Source organism: Pipistrellus kuhlii, unplaced genomic scaffold, assembly GCF_014108245.1.
Source record: "Pipistrellus kuhlii isolate mPipKuh1 unplaced genomic scaffold, mPipKuh1.p scaffold_m20_p_1, whole genome shotgun sequence".
NCBI lineage: Eukaryota > Metazoa > Chordata > Mammalia > Chiroptera > Vespertilionidae > Pipistrellus > Pipistrellus kuhlii.
The window spans coordinates 89,998,579-90,021,451 of record NW_023425404.1 but is presented as its reverse complement, the minus strand read 5'-3'; the positions used below and the strand labels follow the sequence as shown (position 1 = coordinate 90,021,451).

Genomic DNA, 22,873 nt, shown 5'->3' with positions numbered 1-22,873 from the left:
ATTTATGTATATATCATATAATATATAGAGTTTTAAATATTTAAGGTTAGGAAACTTTTGCCTGGTGTAATATGAGTGGTACTCTTTATCTCAGAGATATTTCTAGCTGCTTATTACTGGATTTTTTCTGTATTATTTAGCTTTCTTACTAAATTTTTATTAACTCTGATAATTTATTAATTTCCAGGAAAGTAATATTATAATTCACAATGATAAAGTTTTTATTTTCAATAGGTTATGTGTATTACTTTTCTCACCTTACTGAATTACCTAGACCTTCTAGAACACTGTAGTTATATGGTTAGTGTCATGCTTGACATCTTGCTGACCTGAATGGGCAGACACATTTAGACATTAAGAACATTTCTAGCTATTGATTGGATATTCTTTACATGTAGAGAGATATTGTTTCAACTATAGTTTACTAGAGGCCTGGTGCATAAAATGCATGGGTAGGGTCCCTAGGCCTGGCAGTCAATGAAGGCCAATCTGTGGGGCAACCAACAGGGTGATCAAGGGTCCCCACCCCCGCTGATATCCACCTTGGCTGGCCTGGCCCGACCCCCTGCTGCTGCTATCAGTCAAGCCCTGTGGGCTGGGGGCAGCTCCTGCATTGAGCGTCTTCCCCCTGGTGGTCAGTGCTGGCTCCCAACTGCTCACCTGCCTGCCTTCCTGATTGCCCCTAACTGCTTCTCCCTGCCAGCTTTATCACCTCCTAACCACTCCCCTGCCATCCAGATTGATTCCTAACTGCTCCCCTGCCAGTTGGATTGCCCCTAACTGCTCTCTCCTGCAGGCCTGGTCCCCTCCCAATTGCTCTCCCCTGAAGGCCTGGGTCCCTCCCAACTGCCCTTTCCTGCAGGCCTGGTTGCCTCCAACTTCACTCCTCTGCCGGTTTGGTCACCCCTGTCCACCCCTGCAGGCTTCATTGCTCCCAACTGCTTTTCCTTGAAGGCCTGGACCCTCCCAACTGCCCTCCCCTTCTGGCCATCTTGTGGTCGCCATCTTGTGTCCACATGGGGACAGCCATCTTGTGTGTTTGAGTGATGGGCAATCTACATATTACTCTTTTATTAGAAAGGATAAAGGCCTGGTGCATGGGTGGGGGCTGGCTAGTTTGCCCTGAAGGGGGTTCCCTTAGGGTGTGGGGTGGCCTGAGTGAGGAGCCTGTGGTAGTTTGCAGGCCATGCCCCCTGGTGATGCAAGTGGAGGCTCTGGTATCTGGGGTTTATTTATCTTCTATAATTGAAACTTTGTAGCCTGGAGCAGAACCAAGTCTTCTGCTTGCTCCATGGTGGCAGCCATTTCTGTTGGGACTTATGTATCTTCTATAATTGAAACTTTGTATCCTTAAGCAGAGACCTGGGCTGGCCAAGGTGTGCAGAAAGCTTGGCTTCCTCCATCATCAGGGGCAACCCTAGCCTCCTTCTCTTTCCAGCTCCGTGGCTGCCGCCATTTCTGTTTGGATTTATGTATTTTCTATCATTGAAACTTTGTAGCCTTGAGTGGAGGCCTAGGACAGCAAGGGCAGGTGGAAAGCTTGGCTTCCTCCATTGTCGGGGAAACCCAAGCCTCCCTCCTGCTCTCTTGGCCGCAGTCATATTGGTTGGGGTTAATTTGCATATTTGCTCCTGATTGGCTGGTGGGTGTAGCAGAGTGATGATTAATTTGCATATTACTCTTTTATTAGATTTTATAGAATAGAGGCCTGGTGCATGGGTGGGGACCAGTTGGTTTGCCCTAAAGGGTGTCCTGGATCAGGGTGGGGGTTCCCTTGGGGCATGGGGCAGCCTGGGTGATAGGCCTGTGGTGGTTTTCAGGCCGGCCATGCTTCCCGGTGACCCAAACAGAGGCCCTGGTGTCTGGGATTTATTTATCTTCTATAATTGAACTTTTGTAAACTTGAGTGGAGGCCAAGGTAGGCAGGGCTGCGAAAGCTTGGCTTCCTCCATCGCTGGGGCCAACTCAAGCCTCCTGCTCTCTCCAGCTCTGTGGCTGCCACCATTTTTTGTTAGGATTTATTTATCTTCTATCATTGAAGCTTTGTAGCCTTGAGCGGAAGCCTAGGCTGGCCATGGCAGGCGAAAAGCTTGGCTTCCTCCATGGCCGGAGAAACTCAAGCCTCCTGCTCTCTCCATGGCTGTAGCTGTCTTGGTTGGGTTAATTTGCATGCTTGCTCCTGATTGGCTTCTGGCTATGGCTTGTGGGTGTCGTGGAGGCACGGTCAATTTGCATATCATTCTTTTATTAGGAAGGATGTTTCTTTTTTGTATTTTTTCATGGTTAGAGGGGATAATGGTAACATTACTTTTTCTACTTAGGGAGAAAATTAAATGAATTAAAACCTGAAGGGAACCTAACAATGGCAATAAAGGGGTTGCAGGTCTATTCTGAATATGACACCTGACCATTCCAAGAGTTTTCTGTAACCTAAATACAGGGCTTTGCTTCATGGCTTCACTTAAACATTTAAATAGTAGGATTGTGAAGTGGAGAATCAAGGAATTTTTGCTCACAGGAATTTACAGAATTTTCCTGACTGTGGTTACATTTTCCAGTTAGCAGTATGATTTATGGATTTAATAAATGGAAAGTGTTATCACTAAGTTAGCACCTGAATTTCTTCTCAGAAGAAATTAAATAAAAGTACACTATATGGACAATCCCATTTGGGGTGACTTTTATGTAAGTTGACTTCTCTAAACTGGGCAGAACCCTATCTATAAAGAGGTAATATGCAAATTGATCCTTACGCCCTTGCACAAGATGGACGCCCCATGTGGTCAAAGATAGCCACTATGAAACCTCAGACTGTCAGTAGCCCTCGCTGCTGCAGCTTGAGGTGCACTCTATTTGGAGGAAGCCGGTGCTGTTTCTGGGGTTCTCGCCACCCTCACCCTCACCCTCATCAGCGTGAGCCAGTAATGTCTGAGCCAGCTTCTCAATGAAGTTCCCGGCTGAGCTCTTTTCTGTTTTGGCTAAAAGCCTCCATCAAGAGGCCGATTCGGAGTGGCAGCAGTGGGGATTGCAGGTCGCTCAGGCTTGCAGATGGGTCAGGGTCTGTGGAGAGTGGCCAGAAACCAGCAGCTATAGCAGGAAGGTTATAGTGAACAAGGCTACCTCAGCAGAGAGCAGATCAGGAGGATGGCTGCCAGCAGCAGTCATTATAAACATGTCCAAGGAGGCATTTATATATCATCTCTTGAAGGCAAGGAAATCTAAAGAACAGGAAGGATTCATTAATTTGGAAATGTTGTCTCCTGAGCTAGGCTTTACCATCTTGTCCTACCTGAATGCAACCGACTTCTGCTTAGCTTCATGTGTTTGGCAGGACCTTGCTAATGATGAACTTTTGTGGCAAGGGTTGTGTAAATCCACTTGGGGTCACTGTTCCATATACAATAAGAACCCACCTATAGGATTTCCTTTTAGAAAATTATATATGCAGCTGGATAAAGAAAGCCTCACCTTTAATGCCAATCCAGATGAAGGAGTGAACTACTTTATGTCCAAGGGTATCCTAGACAATTCACCAAAGGAAATAGCAAAGTTTATCTTCCGTATAAGAACATTAAATTGGAAAAAGCTGAGAATCTATCTTGATGAAAGGAGAGATGTCTTGGATGACCTTGTAACACTGCATAATTTTATAAATCAATTCTTGCCTAATGCACTCAGAGAATTTTTTCATCACATCCATGCCCCTGAAGAGAGTGGGGAATATCTTGAAACTCTTATAACAAAGTTCTCACATAGATTCTGTGCTTATAACCCTGATTTAATGAGAGAACTTGACCTTAGTCCTGATGCTGTCTATGTACTGTGCTACTCTTTGATTCTACTTTCCATTGACCTCACTAGCCCTCATGTGAGGGCTAGTCAAAACGAGAATTTATTCGAAATACTTGTCGGGCTGCTCAAAATATTAGTGAAGATTTTGTAGGGCACCTTTATGACAACATCTACCTTATTGGCCATGTGGCTGCATAAAAGCACAGTTGCTAGGACTTTAACTTTTAACTTCAAACTAAAGCTACCCAAGGATTTATTTAGCAGATATGGGGGTTACATTAGTGCCAGTCTTTCTAGCCTCTGTATACTTGAGTGTACAATCTTGTTTTCTTTTCTATTTTCTTTTTTAGTCATTTTCTTGAGGAACTAAAGAATTTTGCGGAATTTTTCTTAATTTTGCTTATCATGTTTTGCACAAAGCAGAGCCATTGTCTGACACAGCTGTTTAAGAATGTTAAACTGACATTATACTCTAAAAGATGGTATATTTGTGTATTAGATTTGCCTGAAAAACTTTATTCACTTCCATTCTTTTTTAAAATACCATGTAATATGTACATATTTAACTAGAGATTTATAATCATAATTATTTTATTGTAAAGATTTTAATTAAAACCTTTCCTTTTTCTCTCAAAACTGAGTTCTGAAATTTATTTGATTCTGATATGAGATTATTAGTCTTTATAAAAATTGAATCTTACTTTGATACAAATCAGTACAGCTTCTCTTCCCTTTGAACTTTGAAAAGAGTTTGATTTGTTAGTATGCAAAGTAAGTACTTGTTTTTTTAAATATAGATTTATCACTTGACTTTTAATTTTTGAAACTTCTGAGTTAGTCAAGTCACAATAACCTTTAAACCATTTAGGATAGCAAAATATGTTTTTTTAAAAAAGAAGATTTACATATATGAGAACAAAATATTATTATAACTTATATTTGAACTAATAGTCAAACTTTACTGTTGCCCTAATGTTGATGATTTCTATTCAGTATCAGTTGAGAAAGGCATATTGTGAATAATAGTAAATATTCTTTATTTTTTCATTCAGTAAATATGTCCAAGGGTCTTCCACACGCTAAGTACTGTGGTAGGTACTCATGAAACCTAGACATGGGCTCTGCCTTCACAAATGTTACATGGTTGGGTAATGAGAAGAAAAATACTGCTTAATGGAGAGCAAATGTATGAAGTATATCTTAATTAATAATTATTTAGTGATTAAAACACTTAATATTGGAATGATAAAGAACAGTATATTTATATAGTAAGTCAAAAGTTCCCTGGAAATACCTCTAAGTGAAAAGCATCAGCTTTGGAATGATACACTGTGTGATGGATAGGGCCGCTAGTTTATGGGGAGAGAACTGGAGGAGTAGACACTATAACTAGAGGTGTGGAATCAGAGTTTTCTTCCAGATCTGGATGTAAGTCAATATTACAACTGAATGATTTACTAAGAATTTTCAAGGACGAATCATAAGGTAATCAACTTCTGAAAATCAAAGGGAGTTTTCGACTGGTAATGAGTAAGCACTTTCTAAGATTGAGAAACAAATACCTTAATAAGTTTCACAGGTACATAATTTTGAATTCCATGACAAAATAATACTAATCTTTAACTTCAGAACTAATTAGTTAACTTCAAAACTATCATATAAAATTTTCAAACAATGAGTAGTGCTAACATTTATTATCGTTTCCATTTTCCAGTGCATGGCACTTTGCCCTCTCTATTTATCTCCTTCTCTCTTTCTGTGTACTCCTACCTAGGGGTCTAGTAATAATTAATGTCGTTTTTTAACATTCGTTTAAAATCTTGCTTGGCGTTGACTTGTATTGACATAACCTTCAAACACGTGGTATCTACAGAACGTGTGAAGTGCAATTAACAAGTTTTGCTTGAAAAAGTTTGTGTTTGGTTTGGTTTTTGTTGCAAAACTAGGACTAAGAAGATGGCGGATGAAGAGCATATTCGGCACTGCATGCTTTACGAGTTCCAATTAGGAAGAAAAGCAAGTGAGGCTGCAAAAAACATCTGTAGTGCTCTTGGTCAAGATGCAGTTAGCGCCAGAAAATGCCAGCGTTGGTTTGAGAAATTTCGCGAGGGAAATTTTTCGTTAGATGACAAGAGTGGTCGAGGCCGTGTGTCCAATTTTGATCAAGAAGCTCTTCAAGCTCTTTTGGTGCAAAATCCTCAAATTACCCAACAAGAGCTTGCGACAACTTTAAATTGTTCACAAAAAACAATTTCCAATCAATTGCGTGCACTTGGCAAAGTCCAAAAGTTTGGAAAATGGGTTCCTCATGAGTTGACCGACAACAACCGTAATCAAAGAGTCACAATTTGCAGTTCGTTCCTCTCGCGTCAAAACCATTTGCCGTTTTTAGAGCAAATTGTTACCGGAGATGAAAAATGGGTGCTGTATGTTAATTTGAAAAGGTGGCCTCAATGGTTGGACAAAAATGAGGCTCCGCAGCCCACGCTGAAACCTGACTTGCATGCGAAAAAAGTGATGTTGTGTGTTTGGTGGAATTTTAAAGGAATTCTTCATTATGAACTTTTACCATCTAACCAAACCATTACAAGTGCAGTGTATAGTGCCCAATTGGAAAGGTTAGCCCAAGCTTTAAGAACCCGTGCTGATTAATCGGAAGGGCGTAATTCTTCACCACGATAACGCACGACCGCATACTGCAAGAATCACTGCTGAAAAATTGCACCAGTTGGAATGGGAAGTTCTCCCTCAACCTGCATATTCTCCTGATATTGCCCCTTCCGATTACCATTTGTTTTGTTCTTTGCAAAACTTTCTTCTTGGAAAAAAATTTAATAATGAAGAATGCCTCAAAAATGCATTGACAGAATTTTTTGCATCAAAATCACAAGAATTTTACAACAGAGGGATTAAAATGCTTCCTGAGCGTTGGGCACAAGTAGTAGAAAACAATGGCAACTATATTGTTGATTAAATTTTGTTGTATTGTTTAAATAAATTCGATTTAAAAAAGGTATTAGAAAACGACATTAATTATTACTAGACCTAATAGATTCTGCAATTTAAATTTTACTGCATTCACTTCACCACAGTTATCCATCTCTGTACAATCAGCCTGTCTTAATGTTTTGGATACAGGTCATAATAAGTTTCAGACAACAGTACACTTCATTCCTGAAGATTTCAACTTGTATATCATTTGCTAAAGATAATTTTTTATGCTTTTTTTATTTTTAGGTAAAATTGACATTTAATAAAATGCATAAATCTTAACTATACTAATTAATGAGTCTTCACAAATGCACACACCTATGTAAAACAAACCCATGGTAAGATGTAACTCTATAAAGCCTATTTACAGTTACTATTGTACCACTACACATAAAAACTTTGTAACTACATAGACAAGTTTACCTCATTACTCTATTATTTTATAGTTGTCATGTCTTACAAATAGCATGTTATATCATTTTATTGTGGAGTTTATAGTTTTCTTTGTACAGTCATATATGTTTTAAATAAATTAAGAAAGAAAAAAAAGATAGCTGCCACAAGATAGCCAGCAGGGGAGGGTAGTTGTGGGCGATCAGGCCAGCTGGAGAGGGCAGTTGAGGGGGACCAGGCCAGCAGGGGAGGGCATTTTGGGGGACCAGGCCATAAGGGAGGGCAATTGGGGGCCACCAGGCTTTCAGGGGAAGAGAATTGGGGGGGACCAAGTCAGCAGGGGTGGGCAGTTGGGGGAAATCAGGCCAGCAGGGAAGCAGTTAGGTGTCAATCAGGCTGACAGGATTGTGGTTAGGAGGTGGTTAGGCTGGAAGGCAGGTGAGCATTTGGGAGCCAGCAGTCCCAGATTGTGAGAAGAATGTCCAACTACCAGTGTAGGCCCAGTCCCTGGGATCAGGCCTACATTGGCAGTTGGACATCTTCCAAGGGGTCCCAGATTGGATAGGGTGCCAACTGGGCTAAGAGACACCGCCCCCCCCCTTCCCCGCCCCCAGTGCACGAATTTCGTGCACCAGACCTCTAGTATTAGACTAGAAAAGAGGAAACTACTTCTCTTAAAGTAATGGGTTTTTGTGGTTGTGGTTGTTGTTATAATTTAAATTTTTGCTCACAATCAAAGTTGATGTAGTTGTCAGATTCAAAAAATGTTAATTGCATCTCTCCCAAATTTGCTTATTTTCCAAGGGATGTAAATCATAGAGCAGATTAAAAACAATATGTAATTCTGTGTAGTTTGAGGATATGTAACATGGTCTTTGGAAAGATAAAGGATATTACAGATTACTAACATGGCACACATTAGTGTTTAGCATCAGCCTGACTGTCCCATTCCCCAATCTTGTTTTTTTAAATTCATTGGTTTGTTTAACATGGCATCAACCTGGTTTGCTCTTTTATATACTCAGTTTTAAAAAATTTTTGTTGAGGCAGGAATATGCTGTATCATCTTCACTGATTTTTACTTCAGGAATTAAAAGTTATCTAATCTTTATTCCAAAGTAAGACAAGACATTGGTCTTTTACTGCAGTCAGTATGTCATCTTCTTGGTCTGTATAAGATGGGTTTTCTATTTTCACTAATATCTGTTCCCTGAAGAAAATGAATTTTAGTAAAAGGAACAGCTCTCAAGAGTGGGAAGAAAACTGGTTATTAGCTTTTCTATACTCACATCAACAATCTAGGGTGAATGCTCCATTGTCTGTATCTCTTTTCCTCTGAGCAAAGGAAAGCACTCTCTAGCAGACCATGCAGTAAATAAAAGTTTAGTGATATGACAACAGTCCCTTAGAATAACTTTCTATTTGTCAAACAGAACAAGAGTCGCATGTTCCGGGTACAGTTCAGTGGAGAGTCCAAGCAGCAGGCGCTAGAGCACTGCAGCAGCTGTGTGCAGAGCCTGGCCCAGTACATAACCGTGCAGGTGCCCAACGGGGACATTCGGGATCCTGTCCTACTGAGGGCAGGTGGAAGCAGCGGGGAGGGCTGTGTGCCAACCATCCCACTGCAGCATGAAGTAAGTAAGCCGGTGTTGGTATAAGAAATCTGGCAGGTCATACTCTCTGGGGGCCAGAATTCAACAGTGGAATTTGTCAAATCCATCAGGTTTGCAGGTTTAAAATTAATGTTGAGTGACATTTTTAATTGAAGGTTGATTCTCCATTGTAGCTACCTGTAATCCTAGCAATTAGTCAGGGAGGGGTTCCAGCTGCATTCTGGATGTCACTCTGAAACACTGGTAATCAGAGTGTGGTTCACAGCTCCATCCCTGAGACCTTTTCAGGGATCCACAAAGTCCAAGTTACTTTTGTAATAATATTAAGACATTATTTGCCCTTTTCACTTTGTCGGTATTTATGTTAATGGGACAAAAGTATTGTGAGCAAAACTGTGGTCACCTTAGCACAAATCCAGGCAGTGTACCTATCTGCACCACATTCTCTCCCATCACCGACAGTGAGAACACACACAGATGGGTGCATCCTAAAGCATGACACTGTTTCAAAGGACAGCCCTTGTGTGACTGTGCAGGGAGTAAACTAGCCTTTCTTAGGGGAACACCATCATTGCTGGGTATTTAGTGGATATTTTCTCAAAAATGAATAGAGTGAGTCTATTCTTTTTTCTTCTTCCTTTTTTTAAATATGAATAGCCATAAAGAGAGTAAATGGATTGTGAAGTTGGTTTCCTGGTAAAAGTTAAAATAGCCCAACTCTTTGTGCCAGAAATTTCAGTTTCTTAAGTGGTGGCACAGCTACTTAGCTAACGTGTGTAATGTTGAATTGTGTTCATTTGCACTCTGCAATGGTTATGCATATGGAAATGTCTGGCAGCTCTATGCAATGAATTAATGTGATAAGGAATTATCTATTTTGTCATAGTATTTAAATCATGTTTTTCCAGAATTCAGATCTGTAGGATTTTTTCCCCTTTAAAAATGATATTCTGGGTAGCTTTGATAAATATATATATATATATATATATATATATATATATATATATATATATGTATAATTGTGATTTTTTCTTTTTATTTCTTTATTGATTAAGGTATTTATTACTTATGTGTCCTTATTGCTCCATTACCCCCCAAAAAAACACCATTCATGCCCTCACCCCCCTGTTGACTGTCCATTGGTTAGGCTTATATGCATACAAGTCCTTTGGTTGACCTCTCCCCATTACCCCTAACTTCCCCTACCTTCCCTCTGAGGTTTGGCGGTCTGATCCATGCTTCTCTGTCTCTGGATGTTTTTGTTCCAGTTTACGTTGTTCATTATATTCCATAAATGAGTGAGATTATATAATATTTATCTTTCTCTGACTGGTTTATTTCGCTTAGCATAATGCTCTCCAGTTCCATCTGTGCTGTTGCAAATGGTAAGAATTTCTTCTTTTTTTACCTCAGCATAATATTCCATTGTGTAGATACACCACAGTTTTGTAATCCACTCTTCTGCTGATGAGCACTTAGGCTATTTCCAAGTCTTAGCTATGGTCTCGGTGGTCATGGGACCACAGCTGAGGTAGCAGGTCCCTGGTGGGGGTGGCTATATAGTCCCAGATGTTATCTGAGGGTACCCTGGGTGAGGCTAGGCTCCCAGTCACAGCAGCTCTTCCCATAAAAAAAGGCTAGGCCTCTGAGGAAGCAGTGGCTGCTGAGTTAGGTGAGCCTGGTTAGCCTGCCTCTGAAGGCCTGTGGGATCTAACTGTGCCTCAGTCACACACACACACCCTGTAGGGAGCAGCTCTAGAGTCAAGCCTTGGGCTGACCTGTGGCTGGGCCACACACAAGTCCCAGCTCAGAGGGCTGAGCTCTCCTAGCATAATTAAGCCTGACCTCTTAGCCCTCCCTAATTCCTTCCTAAGTAGCTAATGGGCTGTGGGAGGTGCAGCAAGTGTTGCCAAAACAAGAACATTTGTATACTTATTAATCTATCCTTGTTTTAATCAGACTATAAAATAAAGCATCAGCTTGCAGGCTGGGTCTTTTGTATCCTCATTCAGGCACAGGAGATCTACTGAGCCCCAGCTGTATTATTTTGTCTGTCTTTTCTTCAATCCTTCATTGCTCTTCCTCAGGTTCACCCTTGGCCGTGCTGGTGTGGCACAACACCCCACACAACCACCCACTCCTCTTTTGCTCCCTCACTAACTCACGCTCTCTCCTTGCTACCTTCTTCCTGCCTCTATAGTTAAGTCTGGAGTGTTATTGACACCTTCGTGGATGGAGTCTACTCTCTGGGTGTCTGGTTATGTGGCTCGCTCTCTAGCACATTGGCCAAACAGGATAAAATTCACTTTGGCAAGACATGACACAGAGGGAACAAAACAAATGCACTCACAACACTGGTAACCCCAGTATAAGTGACCACCAGAGAAAAGAGAGCACAAAATTATATCGGGGGGAAAAATGGTATGAGAAAAAAGAAAAAGGGTATACATATATGTATGTACATGTATATGTATATGTGTATGTATATATACACACTGAGTAGCCAGATTATGATGACCACCTAACATTTGTAGGCAAATTAGCCTTACACTGCATCGTATGGGATATGGAAGTTAAAGGCCTGTTCGAACACCTTTGCTATCTGCAGTTAGCAACATAAAAATGTCTCCAATTCACACAGGACACAAAGCTTGGACAGTTGAGCATTGGAAAAAAGTCATGTGGTCCTATGAATCACATTTCCAGTTGCATCATGCAGATTGGCAGAGTGAGAATTTTGTGGAAACAACACGAAAGCACACATCCCACATGCATGAGTACAACCCTTCAAGCTGGTGGGAGCAGTGTTATGGTTTGGGGCATGTTTCCCTGGCATGATTTGGGGCCTTTAATTCATGTGGAAAAACATCTGAACAGCACAACATACCTAAGTATCATTGCTGATCAAGTTCATCCTATCATGTTGATGGTGTATACCTGTGGTCGGCAAACTGCAGCTCACGAACCACATGCAGCTCTTTGGCTCCTTGAGTGTGACTCTTCATAAAATACCATGGCCTGGATGAGTCTATTTTGAAGAAGTGGCATTAGAAGAAGTTTAAGTTTAAAAAATTTGGCTCTCAAAAGAAATTTCAGTCGTTGTACTGTTGATTATTTGGCTCTGTTGACTAATGAGTTTGCCGAACACTGGTGTATCCCAATGGAGATGGCTTCTTCCAACAAGACAATGCGCCATGCCACGGTGCTCATATTGTGCAGGAGTGGTTTCAAGAACATGAGGGAGACTTTACAATCACCAGATCTCAATCCAATTGAGCATTGTGGGATGAAGTTAAAAGAGCCATCAGGCAGCTGGGTTCCACAACCATCGAATCTCACAGAACTGGACAGTGCTATTCATCAGGCATGGTGTCAGATTCCTTGCATCATCTTTCAACATCTAGTGGAGTCAATGTCAAGAATCGCAGCAGTATTGAAGACAAAAGGTGGCCCAAAGAAGTACTGATGGGGGGTCATAATAATCTGGCCACTCAGTGTGTGTGTGTGTGTGTGTGTGTGTGTGTGTATAGAAAACATTAGAGGACAAACAGGTAAATCAAAACATACACCAAATTCCCTGTAAAGAGGGTGGGGGCAGAATCTTATATACAGAAAATAAGGTTAAGGATTGGATGAATATGGATATATTCAGTTTAGTATAAAGGAAGTAGAAAGAGGATGAGTGGATAAGAAGAATGAGAAGAAAATAATAATAAATTTCTTAATTTGATTTAAAAATTAGGATAAAAATAAAATAAATTGGAATGATGGAAAAATAATGCAAAAAGAAATAGGAAAGAAATAAACGGAAAAAAGGAAAATAAAGAAAAAAGAGGTAATAATAAAATCAAATAAAAATGAAAAAGTGAAGTGTCTAAGATCCCACTCTTCTGTACTGTCTGTGGCTTCTCAGTTTCTGTTCTTGAGACTGAAGGCCTCTCTTTAGGCCAGTCCCTGTGGACTCTCAGAGACTATTCAGACATTTTTTGTATCCTTTGTAACAGTCAGGGTGTATTCTGGGTGTGGCTGTATTGGATGCCAGGAGACTGCAGGGAGGGGCTATCTCTTCAGGAGAAAATTGCTGCCTAGGTCCTGACAGGTATGACTCAGTGCCAGACTCACAGCTACTTCTCCTGTGCCCTCTCCTCACCCCAGCCTCTCCCGTCTCCACAAGTATGCACCTTCTCCTGAACCTCAGCCAGGGGTGTGTGTCTGTATCCAAAAGGTCCTATGAACTAGGTTCAGCAAAGAAAAGCAAAGACCACAAAGAGGGGAAAGCTGTGCGTCTGCAAGCCCCTCTCCTCCTGGCCCCACACAGTCTGGGCAGCCATCCAAGCTGCCCCCTCAAGGCTCAGTCTTTCATGACTGTGGAACCAGATCTAGAATCCCCTGCCACCAGCAGCCCTGCGGACCTCGTTTCTGATAGGCACTGTGCCTGTCAGATCATGAAGCTATGATTCAAATCTAGATTCATTTTATTTCAAAAACTATAGTCTTGGCATAGCATCTTAACTGTCATCTACTCAGAAGGGACAAGGCTCTGTGATGTGTGGTTTCTCTGACCCTCTGGGCTCAGAGGTCTCTCAGTTTTCTCCAGCCCAGATTCCTGAATTTTACCTTTCTCCAGGCGTCTTCTGCCCTTCCTGGCTGTGAATTGTCTCACTAGCTGTGTCTCCTTCAATTTTGGGTGAATGTTATTTGACTCAGCTGCTCATTCTATCTGCTCTGGGACAAGGCCCAGGACATGTCCTTTTATTCTGTCACCATTTTATCCCCCTTGTAATTGTGATTTAATACTGCATAGTGTTCTGGGGTATTTATATATATATATATATATATATATATATATATATATATATATATACACACACACACACACACACACACACACACACACACACACATATACACACACATATATATACATATATATCTCGAGTATATATATATACATACAAAGGTCTTATGAGCCAATAAAACTATTTTCAAAGTAAAAAGAAGAAAACTTTGCTGGAGAGGCCAGTGGGGCTCCAACATGTTTGGGGGACTGTTTATGCTGGGACATTTTTTGTATCCTTTGTAACAGTCAGGGTGTATTCTGGGTGTGGCTGTATTGGATGCCAGGAGACTGCAGGGAGGGGCTATCTCTTCAGGAGAAAATTGCTGCCTAGGTCCTGACAGGTATGACTCAGTGCCAGACTCACAGCCACTTCTCCTGTGGGTCCATGGCCACACACACACACAGTGGGCATGTTCTGGGAGTGTGGTGCAGGACATTTGTGCATGAAAAGGTGTGCACACACCTTTGTGTGCATAAATACATCTGTTTCTCAGAAGCATACCTGGGAAGGTGCTTTATCTGTAATAGGCAGTTTTCAAAATGTAATCCAGAGCAAGAGATCTGTAGCAAAAACACGCACACAAAAAAGAAAAGATTTTTGATACTAAACACAAAGCTGTAATTGAAGTGTTTATGCCCAAATGTACTGTGAATCAAACATATGGTGATATTTATTGTCTGGTGGGTCAGTTTGAAAGGTTTGGTCGATCAGTTCTCATTTCACAAAAATAAAATAATGTAACTGAGTACTAAATATATAATTCTAAGGAAAAGTTGTTTGCTGACTTTGTGTACTTTTTACACCTGTGTAACACATCAAAACTGTTTATAAAGAATAACTTGGAGGAGAGACAAAATGGCGGAAGACTAGATGGACGGGTTGAGCCTTGTCCTAAAACAGAAAGAGAGAGCAGCTGAGGGTCATGCTGGGAGTGTTTGTTAGCAAGCTAAGAGACAGGCGAACTCCAGGAGAAGGTGGGGGGCTGCTGATCAGGGTGCCCCTGACAGGGTAGCACCCATGGCCGGGCTGGGTCCCCTCCCGGAGCTACCTACAAGCTTGGACAGGGAAATCTCACCATCTTTAACAGAAAAGTGGATCTTGTCAGAGGTCTCAATATCCACAGCCACAGTGACCACCGAGCAGCTGTGAGCCCCAGAAAGCCAGTCCCAGGCAGCACGAACACTTGGACTCAAAGGAGTGCCCACCGCACTGCCGAAAGGAGAGAGAGATCTACATAACCAGACATCCTGGAAAGAGAGACCATGAGGAGACAAAGAAACAGCCCACACATGAAAGAAAAGCAGGCATCACCAGAAAAGGAAGTAAACGAGTTTGAAGCAAGCAACCTACCAGAGCAAGAATTCAGAGTAATGAGCATAAGATGGCTAAAAAAAATGGAAAACAAATGACAGTAAGAGTAAGAGCCACGAAGAAATGAAGAAGAACCAACAGGAAATGAAGATGAACCAAGAAGAAATGAAAAATGACATCGCTACTGTAAAGAATTCAATAGAAAGCATCAAGAGTAGACTAGAGAAGCAGAGGACCACATCAGTGAACTAGAAGACAAGGTGGGAAAAAATACCCAAGTAGAGCAGCTTCTATTCAATAGAAAAAAAAAAATTAAAAAATCAGGAGGAGAGCCTAAAGGAGCTTTGGAACAACACAAAACAAAACAACATCCACATAATTGGGGTTCCAGAAGGAAAGAAAACTGAGGAAGGCATAGAAAACCTGTTTCAAGAAATAATGACAAAACTTTCCTGATATAGGGAAAAACCCCACTCAAATCCAAAAAGCTCACAGAATCCCAAGCAAAATGAACCCCCCAAAACCCAACACCAAGGCACATTGTAATTAAACTGGCAAACACCAACGACAAAGTAAGAATCTTAAAAGCAGCCAAAGAGAGACAAAGTTATATGCAAAGGAACCCCCATCAGACTAACAACTGATTTCTCAACAGAAACTTATCAGGCCAGAAAGGAATGGAATGAAATATACAAATAATGCAAAGGAAGGATCTGAATTCAAGAATACTGTACCCAGCAAGGCTATCAATCAAAATTGAAGGTGAAATCAGGAGCTTCACAGACAAAAAAAAAGACTAAGGGAATTTATCACCACAAAGCAGCAAAGCAAGAAATGCTAAAGGATCTGTAAAAATAAAAAATAGGAAGCGAAGAAGGAGCACAGGGGTATAGAATAAAAATGGCGTCAAAGACCCTGTTTCCCCGAAAATAAGACAGTGTCTTATATTAAGTTTTGCTCCCAAAGATGCGCTAGGTGTTATTTTCAGGGGATGTCTTATTTTTCCATGAAGAAGAATACCATACACATTTATTGTTAAATGAAAATAAAGGAAATTTATTACCTGTATACGGTACGGTAGTACGGTAGTTGTCAATACAAACCAGACAAACTGTGAATCCTACAGTATCAAGAATTTACTCATTTATTCAATGACAATCATGTCATCATCTTCTGGAACATCATCATAACAATCCAATTCTTGAATTTCCTGGTGAATTTCTTGTGACTCCATTTCTTTCAGAATCAGTGGATCAAATCTCTCATGTTTAGCAATAGCACTGTCTTTAAATGAGTACTTCTTGTCAAGGTGGCCTGCTCGCAGTGCATCTGCAATGCAACTGTCAGTGATTTTCTCCCATGAATTCTTCACCCAAGTCACAACTTCTTGCAGTTTAGGTTCCACAAAGTTTCCACGCTGATTTCTCTCCATTCTATTTTCAATGTAGTCATTAATTTCCATGTGCAAATTGTCTTTGAATGGCTTGTTTATTGCAATATCAAGAGTCTGGAGATAGGCTGTCATTGCTGCAGGAATCATTATCTGATCTATTCTTTTGTGAAGAAATGTCTTCATGTCTTTAGTGCGGTGAGTGCTGGCTGCATCCCAGACTAGCAGACCTCTTTGGCTCCCTTGCATAACAAGCGGCAGCATTAAATCAACCCATTTCCTTATAACTGCTTGTGTGGCCCAGGCTTTTTCAGTTTCAAGAATAAAAACGCCCAAAACACATCCAATCTTTTCCTTCTTGCCCTTAGAAATGATTAAAGATGAAATTTTAGTGCCATCCAGACGAATTGCCAAAATACAGCAAACACATGCACTTTTGTAAGCAGTGGAGGGGATGTACACTGAGGCACCTCGCTGTTCAATTGTTTTTTGAGATGATTGGCCCATAAACACTGCAGTTTCATCCATAGCAATCATGTTGGAAAGATTGTATTTAGAGAAGTCAGCATCATCAATAAAGGACTTGAATGCAAGTACCCGCTTAATAACTTGAGTATCTTCCAACCTAAACAATGTTGTACCAGTAGATCTTCTTAAAGACAGTTCACTTCGCTGAAGGAAATTATCCAGCCAGTGTTGTGATGCTTTGAAGTCTTCGGGGCTATGTCAAACTGTGGTGCCATTGCAAGGGCAAATTCTTGAATCTGAGCCCTATTCACAACCAAAGCCTTTGCTCTCCTGTCAACAACCCATTCACAGATCAGATCTTCCAGCTCGGAAAATAATAATTGCCGACCTGATCCACACTTGTGCTTTTTAGCATTTCCCTTGTCCACTTGTTCTATAGGTTACCATACTCTGCTCGCCATTTTCGGACCAATCGGATACTCAACATCTTCTCTTTGCAGAAAGGAGTAAGATTTTGGCCCAAAGAGTCTTCCACGATTCCTTTCTTGTACTCCACTGAGTAGCTTTTTCTTTTTGCACTCATTTCCATGAGTAAAAAAAAGGAATTGGGATATCAAAGTGGGGGGAGGGAGATCAGTTAAAATGACACAGGGGGGATCAAAGGGGGTAATCAAAATGGCACAGGAGAATCAGAGGGGGGATTACCATTTTAGTAAACCCTTTAAATCCTCCTGTGTCATTCTGATTGCCCCCTCTGATCTTCCTGTCATTTTAAGTGATTCCCCTCCCCCCACCCCTGTGCCACTGAACACCTTCACCAGACATCCCCCCTACCCCTTTATCAGACATTTACCCTCTGGGGCCTGCCTGGGGACTGTCACTGGGCTTGCTGGGGCCTGGATCTGGGCTGGAGCAGGGTCTGCCACTGACTGAGAACCTTCAGTCATCGTGAGGGTGGCCGCGAGCATCAGGTAGTGTCATCAGAGACAGACCAGCACTCACCACCTTCGTTGCATCCCGTCAGCTCTAATCCTCCTGTTCTTCTACACGCATCTGCGAAAGTCTCCTCCTCTCTCCTGCCCCATGCTCACCGCTCACTCTGACCTCCGCTCCGCCTCCACACAGCAGTGACATCAGGACTCCGAGTAATGTCACTGGTTGCTAGACGCCAGTCGGGGTGGCCCTAGTGACCAGTTTACAGTAAATTAATTTTCATTCCGAGACAGAGCCTAGGGAGGCCTTATTTTCGGGGGGATGACTTATATTTCACTCAGAAGGAAACCTGTAAGTAGGTCTTATTTTCAGAGGATGTTTTATTTTCGGGGAAACACGGTAAGTACCTATCAATAATAACTTTAAATGTAAATGGATTAAATGCTCCAATCAAAAGACATAGGGTAACAGATTGGATACGAAAACAAGACCTATATATCTGCTATCTACAAGAAACCCATTTCAGAAAAAAAGACCCACACAGACTGAGAGTGAAGGGATGGAAAAAGGTTTTCCAGGTGAATGGAAATGAAAAATAAAGTTGGAGTAGCAATAGACACATTAGATCTCAAAGTGAAGGACATATCAAGGGATAATGAAGGCCACTTCATAATATTAAAGGGAGCAATCCAACAAGAAGAAATAACCTTGGTAAATATATATGCACCCAATACAGGAGCACCCAAATACATGAAAACAAACAAACAAACAAACAAACAAAAAAACTGCTGGAGGACATTAAGGGAGAGATTAATAGCAATGCAATCAAAGTAGGAGATTTTAATACCCCACTATCACCTTTGGACAAATCATCTAAACAAAAAATTAGCAAAGAAACATCAATCCTAAATGACGCACTAGACCAGATGGAATTAATTGACATCTTCAGAACACTCCACCCCAAAGCCACAGAATATACATTATTCTCAAGTGCACATGGGATATTTTCAAAGATAGACCACATGTTGGGACATAGGCAAAGTCTCTTCAAATTCAAGAAGATAGAAATCATATCAAGCATCTTCTCAGATCATAGTGGCATAAAATTGGAAATCAACTAAAATAAAAATAATCCAAAGAAATCAAACACATGGAGACTAAACAGCATGCTATTAAACAATGACTGGGTTACCAGAGAAATCAAGGAAGAAATTAAAAACATTGTGGCAACAAATGACAATGAAAACACAACAATCCAAAATCTATGGGACAGAGCAAAAACAGTTTTGAGAGGGAAGTTCATATCCCTACAAGCCTATTGCAAAAAACAAGAAAAAATGGTAACAAATTATCTAACTCTACAACTCAAAGAGTTAGAAAAAGAGCAACAAGAAAAGCCCAGTGTAAGCAGAAGGAAGGAAATAAAAATCAGAGCAGAGATAAACGACATAGACCAAAGAAACAATACAAAAGATAAAAACAAACAAACAAACAAAAAAAAACCAAGAGATGGTTCTTTGAAAGGATAAACAAGATTGATGAACCTCTAGCCAGGCTCACTAAGAAACAAAGAGAGAGGACCCATATAAACAAAATCAGAAACGAAAGAGGTGAAATAACAACAGACCCTGACGAAATACAAAGGATTGTTACAAAATACTATGAAAAACTCTACTCCAACAAACTAGACAATCTGGAGAAATGTACATATTCCTAGAAAAACATAACCTTCCAAAACTCAATCAGGAAGAATCTAAAAATCTCAATAGACCAGTGACTTTGGAAGAAATTGAAACAGTCATCAAAAAGCTTCCAACAAACAAAAGCCCGGGGCCAGATGGTTTCACAGGAGTTTTATCAAACGAAAAACTAAAACCTATCCTCCTCAGACTATTCCAAAAAATTCAAGAGGAAGGAACACTTCCAAACTCCTTCTATGAAGCCAGCATCACTCTAATACCAAAACCAGATAAAGACAACACAATGAAAAAGAATTACAGGCCAATATCCCTCATGAACATAGATGCCAAAATCCTCAACAAAGTTCTAGCAAATCAGTTCCAGCAGAACATCAGAAAGATCATACACCATGACCAAGTAGGATTTATTCCGGGAATGCAAGGATGGTACAATATCAGCAAATCAGTAAATGTGATACATCACATAAATTGAGAGATAAAAATCATATAGTCATATCAATTGATGCAGAAAAAGCATGTGACAAAATCCAACACCCTTTCCTGATAAAAACTCTCAACAAGGTGGGAATAGAAGGATCATACCTTAACATAATAAAAGCTATATATGATAAACCCACAGCAAACATCATACTACTCAATGGGCAAAAACTAAAACCATTCCCTTTAAGAACAGGAACAAGACAGGGATCCCACTCTCACCAATCCTGTTTGACATAGTACTGGAAGTACTAGCCATTGCAATTAGACAGGAAGAAGAAATAAAAGGCATCCAAATTGGAAAAGAAGTAAAATTGTCCTTATTAGCAGATGACATGATATTGTACATAAAAAAAACAAAAAGACTCCATAAAAAAACTAATAGATTTAATAAATGAATTTGGCAATGTAGCAGGATACAAAATTAACGCCAAGAAATCTGTGGCATTTCTATACACCAATAGTGATCTTATAGAAACAGAGACTAAAAAAGCAATCCCATTTACCATTGCACCAAAAAAATTAAGATACCTAGTAATAAACTTAACTAAGGAGGTAAAAGACCTATACACGGAAAACTACATGACACTGAAAAAAGAGACAGAGGAAGATGTAAACAGATGGAAAAACATACCATGTTCATGGATTGGTAGAATCAACATCATCAAAATATCCATACTTCCCAAAGCAATTTATAGGTTCAATGCACTCCCCATTAAAATACCAACAGCATATTTCACAGACCTAGAAAGAACTCTCCAAAAATCCATCTGGAACAAAAAAAGACACTGAATAGCCACAGCAATCCTGAGAAAGAATAAAGTAGGAGGGATCTCAATGCCACGTTTCAAGCTGTATTACAAAGCCACTGTTCTCAAAACAGCCTGGTACTGGCACAAAAACAGACATATAGATAAGTGGAATAGAATAGAGAATCCAGATATCAACTCAAATCACTATGCTCAATTAATATTTGACAAAGGAGGCACAAACATACAATGGAGTCAAGACAGTCTCTTCAATAAATGGTGTTGGGAAAATTGGACAGATACATGCAAAAAAATGAAACTAGATCACCAACTTACACCATACACAAAAATAAACTCAAAATGGATACAGGACTTAAACATAAGAAGGGAAACCATAAAAATACTAGAGGCATCCACAGGCAGCAAAATCTCAGACAGATGCCGAAAGAACTACTTCAGTGATACTGCCCCTAGGGCAATGGAAGCTAAAGAGAAAATAAACAAATGGGACTACATCAAAATAAAAAGCTTTTTTACAGCAAAAGAAACCATCAACAAAACAACAAGAAAGTATGGGAGAACATATTTACAAATGTTATCACTGAAAAAGGCTTATTCTCTAACATCTACAGACAGCTTATACAACTTAATAAAAGGAAGATAAATGAACCAATTAAAAAATGGACAATGGACCTAAATAGAATCTTTTCAAAAGAAGACAGAGGAAGGCCAAGAGGCACACGAAAACCTGCTCAAAGTCACTAATTATCCGAGACATGCAAATCAAAACAACAATGCGGTACCATCTCACACCTGTCAGAATGGCTATCATCAATAAATCAGCAAACGTGCTGGCAAGGATGCGGAGAAAAAGGAACCCTCGTGCACAGCTGGTGGGAATGCAGATTAGTGCAACCACTGTGGAGAATAGTATGGAGTTTCCTCAAAAAACTGAAAATGGAACTCCCATTTGACCCAGTAATCCCACTCCTAAGAATATATCCCAAGAAACTAGAAACACCAATCAGAAAGGATATATGCACCCCTATGTTCATAGCAGCACAATCTACAATAGCTAGAATTTGGAAACAGCCTAGGTGCCCGTCAGCAGATGACTGGATCAAAAAACTATGGTACATCTACACAATGGAATACTATGCTGCCATAAAAAAGAAGGAATTTTTATCATTTGCAGCGACCTGCATGGAATTGGAGAACATTATGGAAATAAGCCAGTCAATGAAAGAAAAACACGACATGATCTCACTCATTTATGGATAATAAGGAACATTATAAACTGATGAACAAAGGGATAGATACAGAGACAGTAAAAGAAACAGACTGTCGAAACCAGTTTGGCTCAGCTGTAGAACATCGGTCTGCAGACTGAAGGGTCCCAGGTTCGATTCCGGTCAAAGGCATGTACGTTGGTTGCGGGCACATCCCCAGTAGGGGGTGTGCAAGAGGCAGCTGGTTGATGTTTCTCTCTCATCGACGTTTGTAGCTCTCTATCTCTCTCCCTTCCTCTCTGTGAAAAATCAATAAAATATATTAAAAAAAAAAAAAAAAAAAGAAACAGACTGTCAAATTACAGCGGGGAGGGTAGGGAGATATGGGGGAGATAAGAGATCAACCGAAGGACTTGTATGCATGCATATAAGCATAACCAATGGACGAAAAACTCTGGGGAGGGAGGGCATGTATGGGAGTGGGGGTGGGGTGGGGATTGGTAAGGTATGTACACATATATCATCTTAATAAAAAAAATGAGGAAGAAAAAAGAATAACTTGGATGATGGACAATATGTTTAAGGAGGAGGTATGGCCGGTTGTTTTTAAAAATTAGTTACCTCACAGTTTTTAAGACAAACATGTTAACCTCAAGTCTTCAGAAGGCAGGGCCAGGGGTCTTTGAAGACCTTAGTATGGGCCTAAGACATAAAAAAGCAGCTACCTTTTTAGGATGCTGCCTGAAAGAAACCTGTTATTTTCAGTTATTATTGTCTTAAAAGTAAAATAACACTTTTGCAGCCTTTTTATGTGTTATTTTTCATACTTTCATTACAATATTTGAAATGTGTTGTCATTAAAGCAATAGTTTTTTTCCTCTCAATATCAGAGACCTAAATTTTCACACACACCCCAAAAATGTTTATTTGACATAGGTAACTTATGCATCTGGACTCCGGGTGGCCTAATAAGGTCAGTGATTAGA

The 22,873-nt window shown here is 40.3% G+C and overlaps 1 protein-coding gene and 1 pseudogene across 3 annotated transcripts in view; both read left to right on the top strand.

The window, feature by feature from the left end:
* REC114 (REC114 meiotic recombination protein) overlaps positions 1-22,873 on the top strand; it is a 97,289-nt gene that overhangs the window by 66,241 nt on the left and 8,175 nt on the right. For all 3 annotated transcript variants that reach the window (XM_045587122.1, XM_036456493.2, XM_036456487.2), the window contains one exon: positions 8,610-8,810. In XM_045587122.1, coding sequence (XP_045443078.1) covers positions 8,610-8,810 — 201 coding nt within the window. The remainder of the gene's footprint in view (positions 1-8,609; positions 8,811-22,873) is intronic.
* On the top strand, positions 2,955-4,677 carry LOC118729138 (annotated as a pseudogene).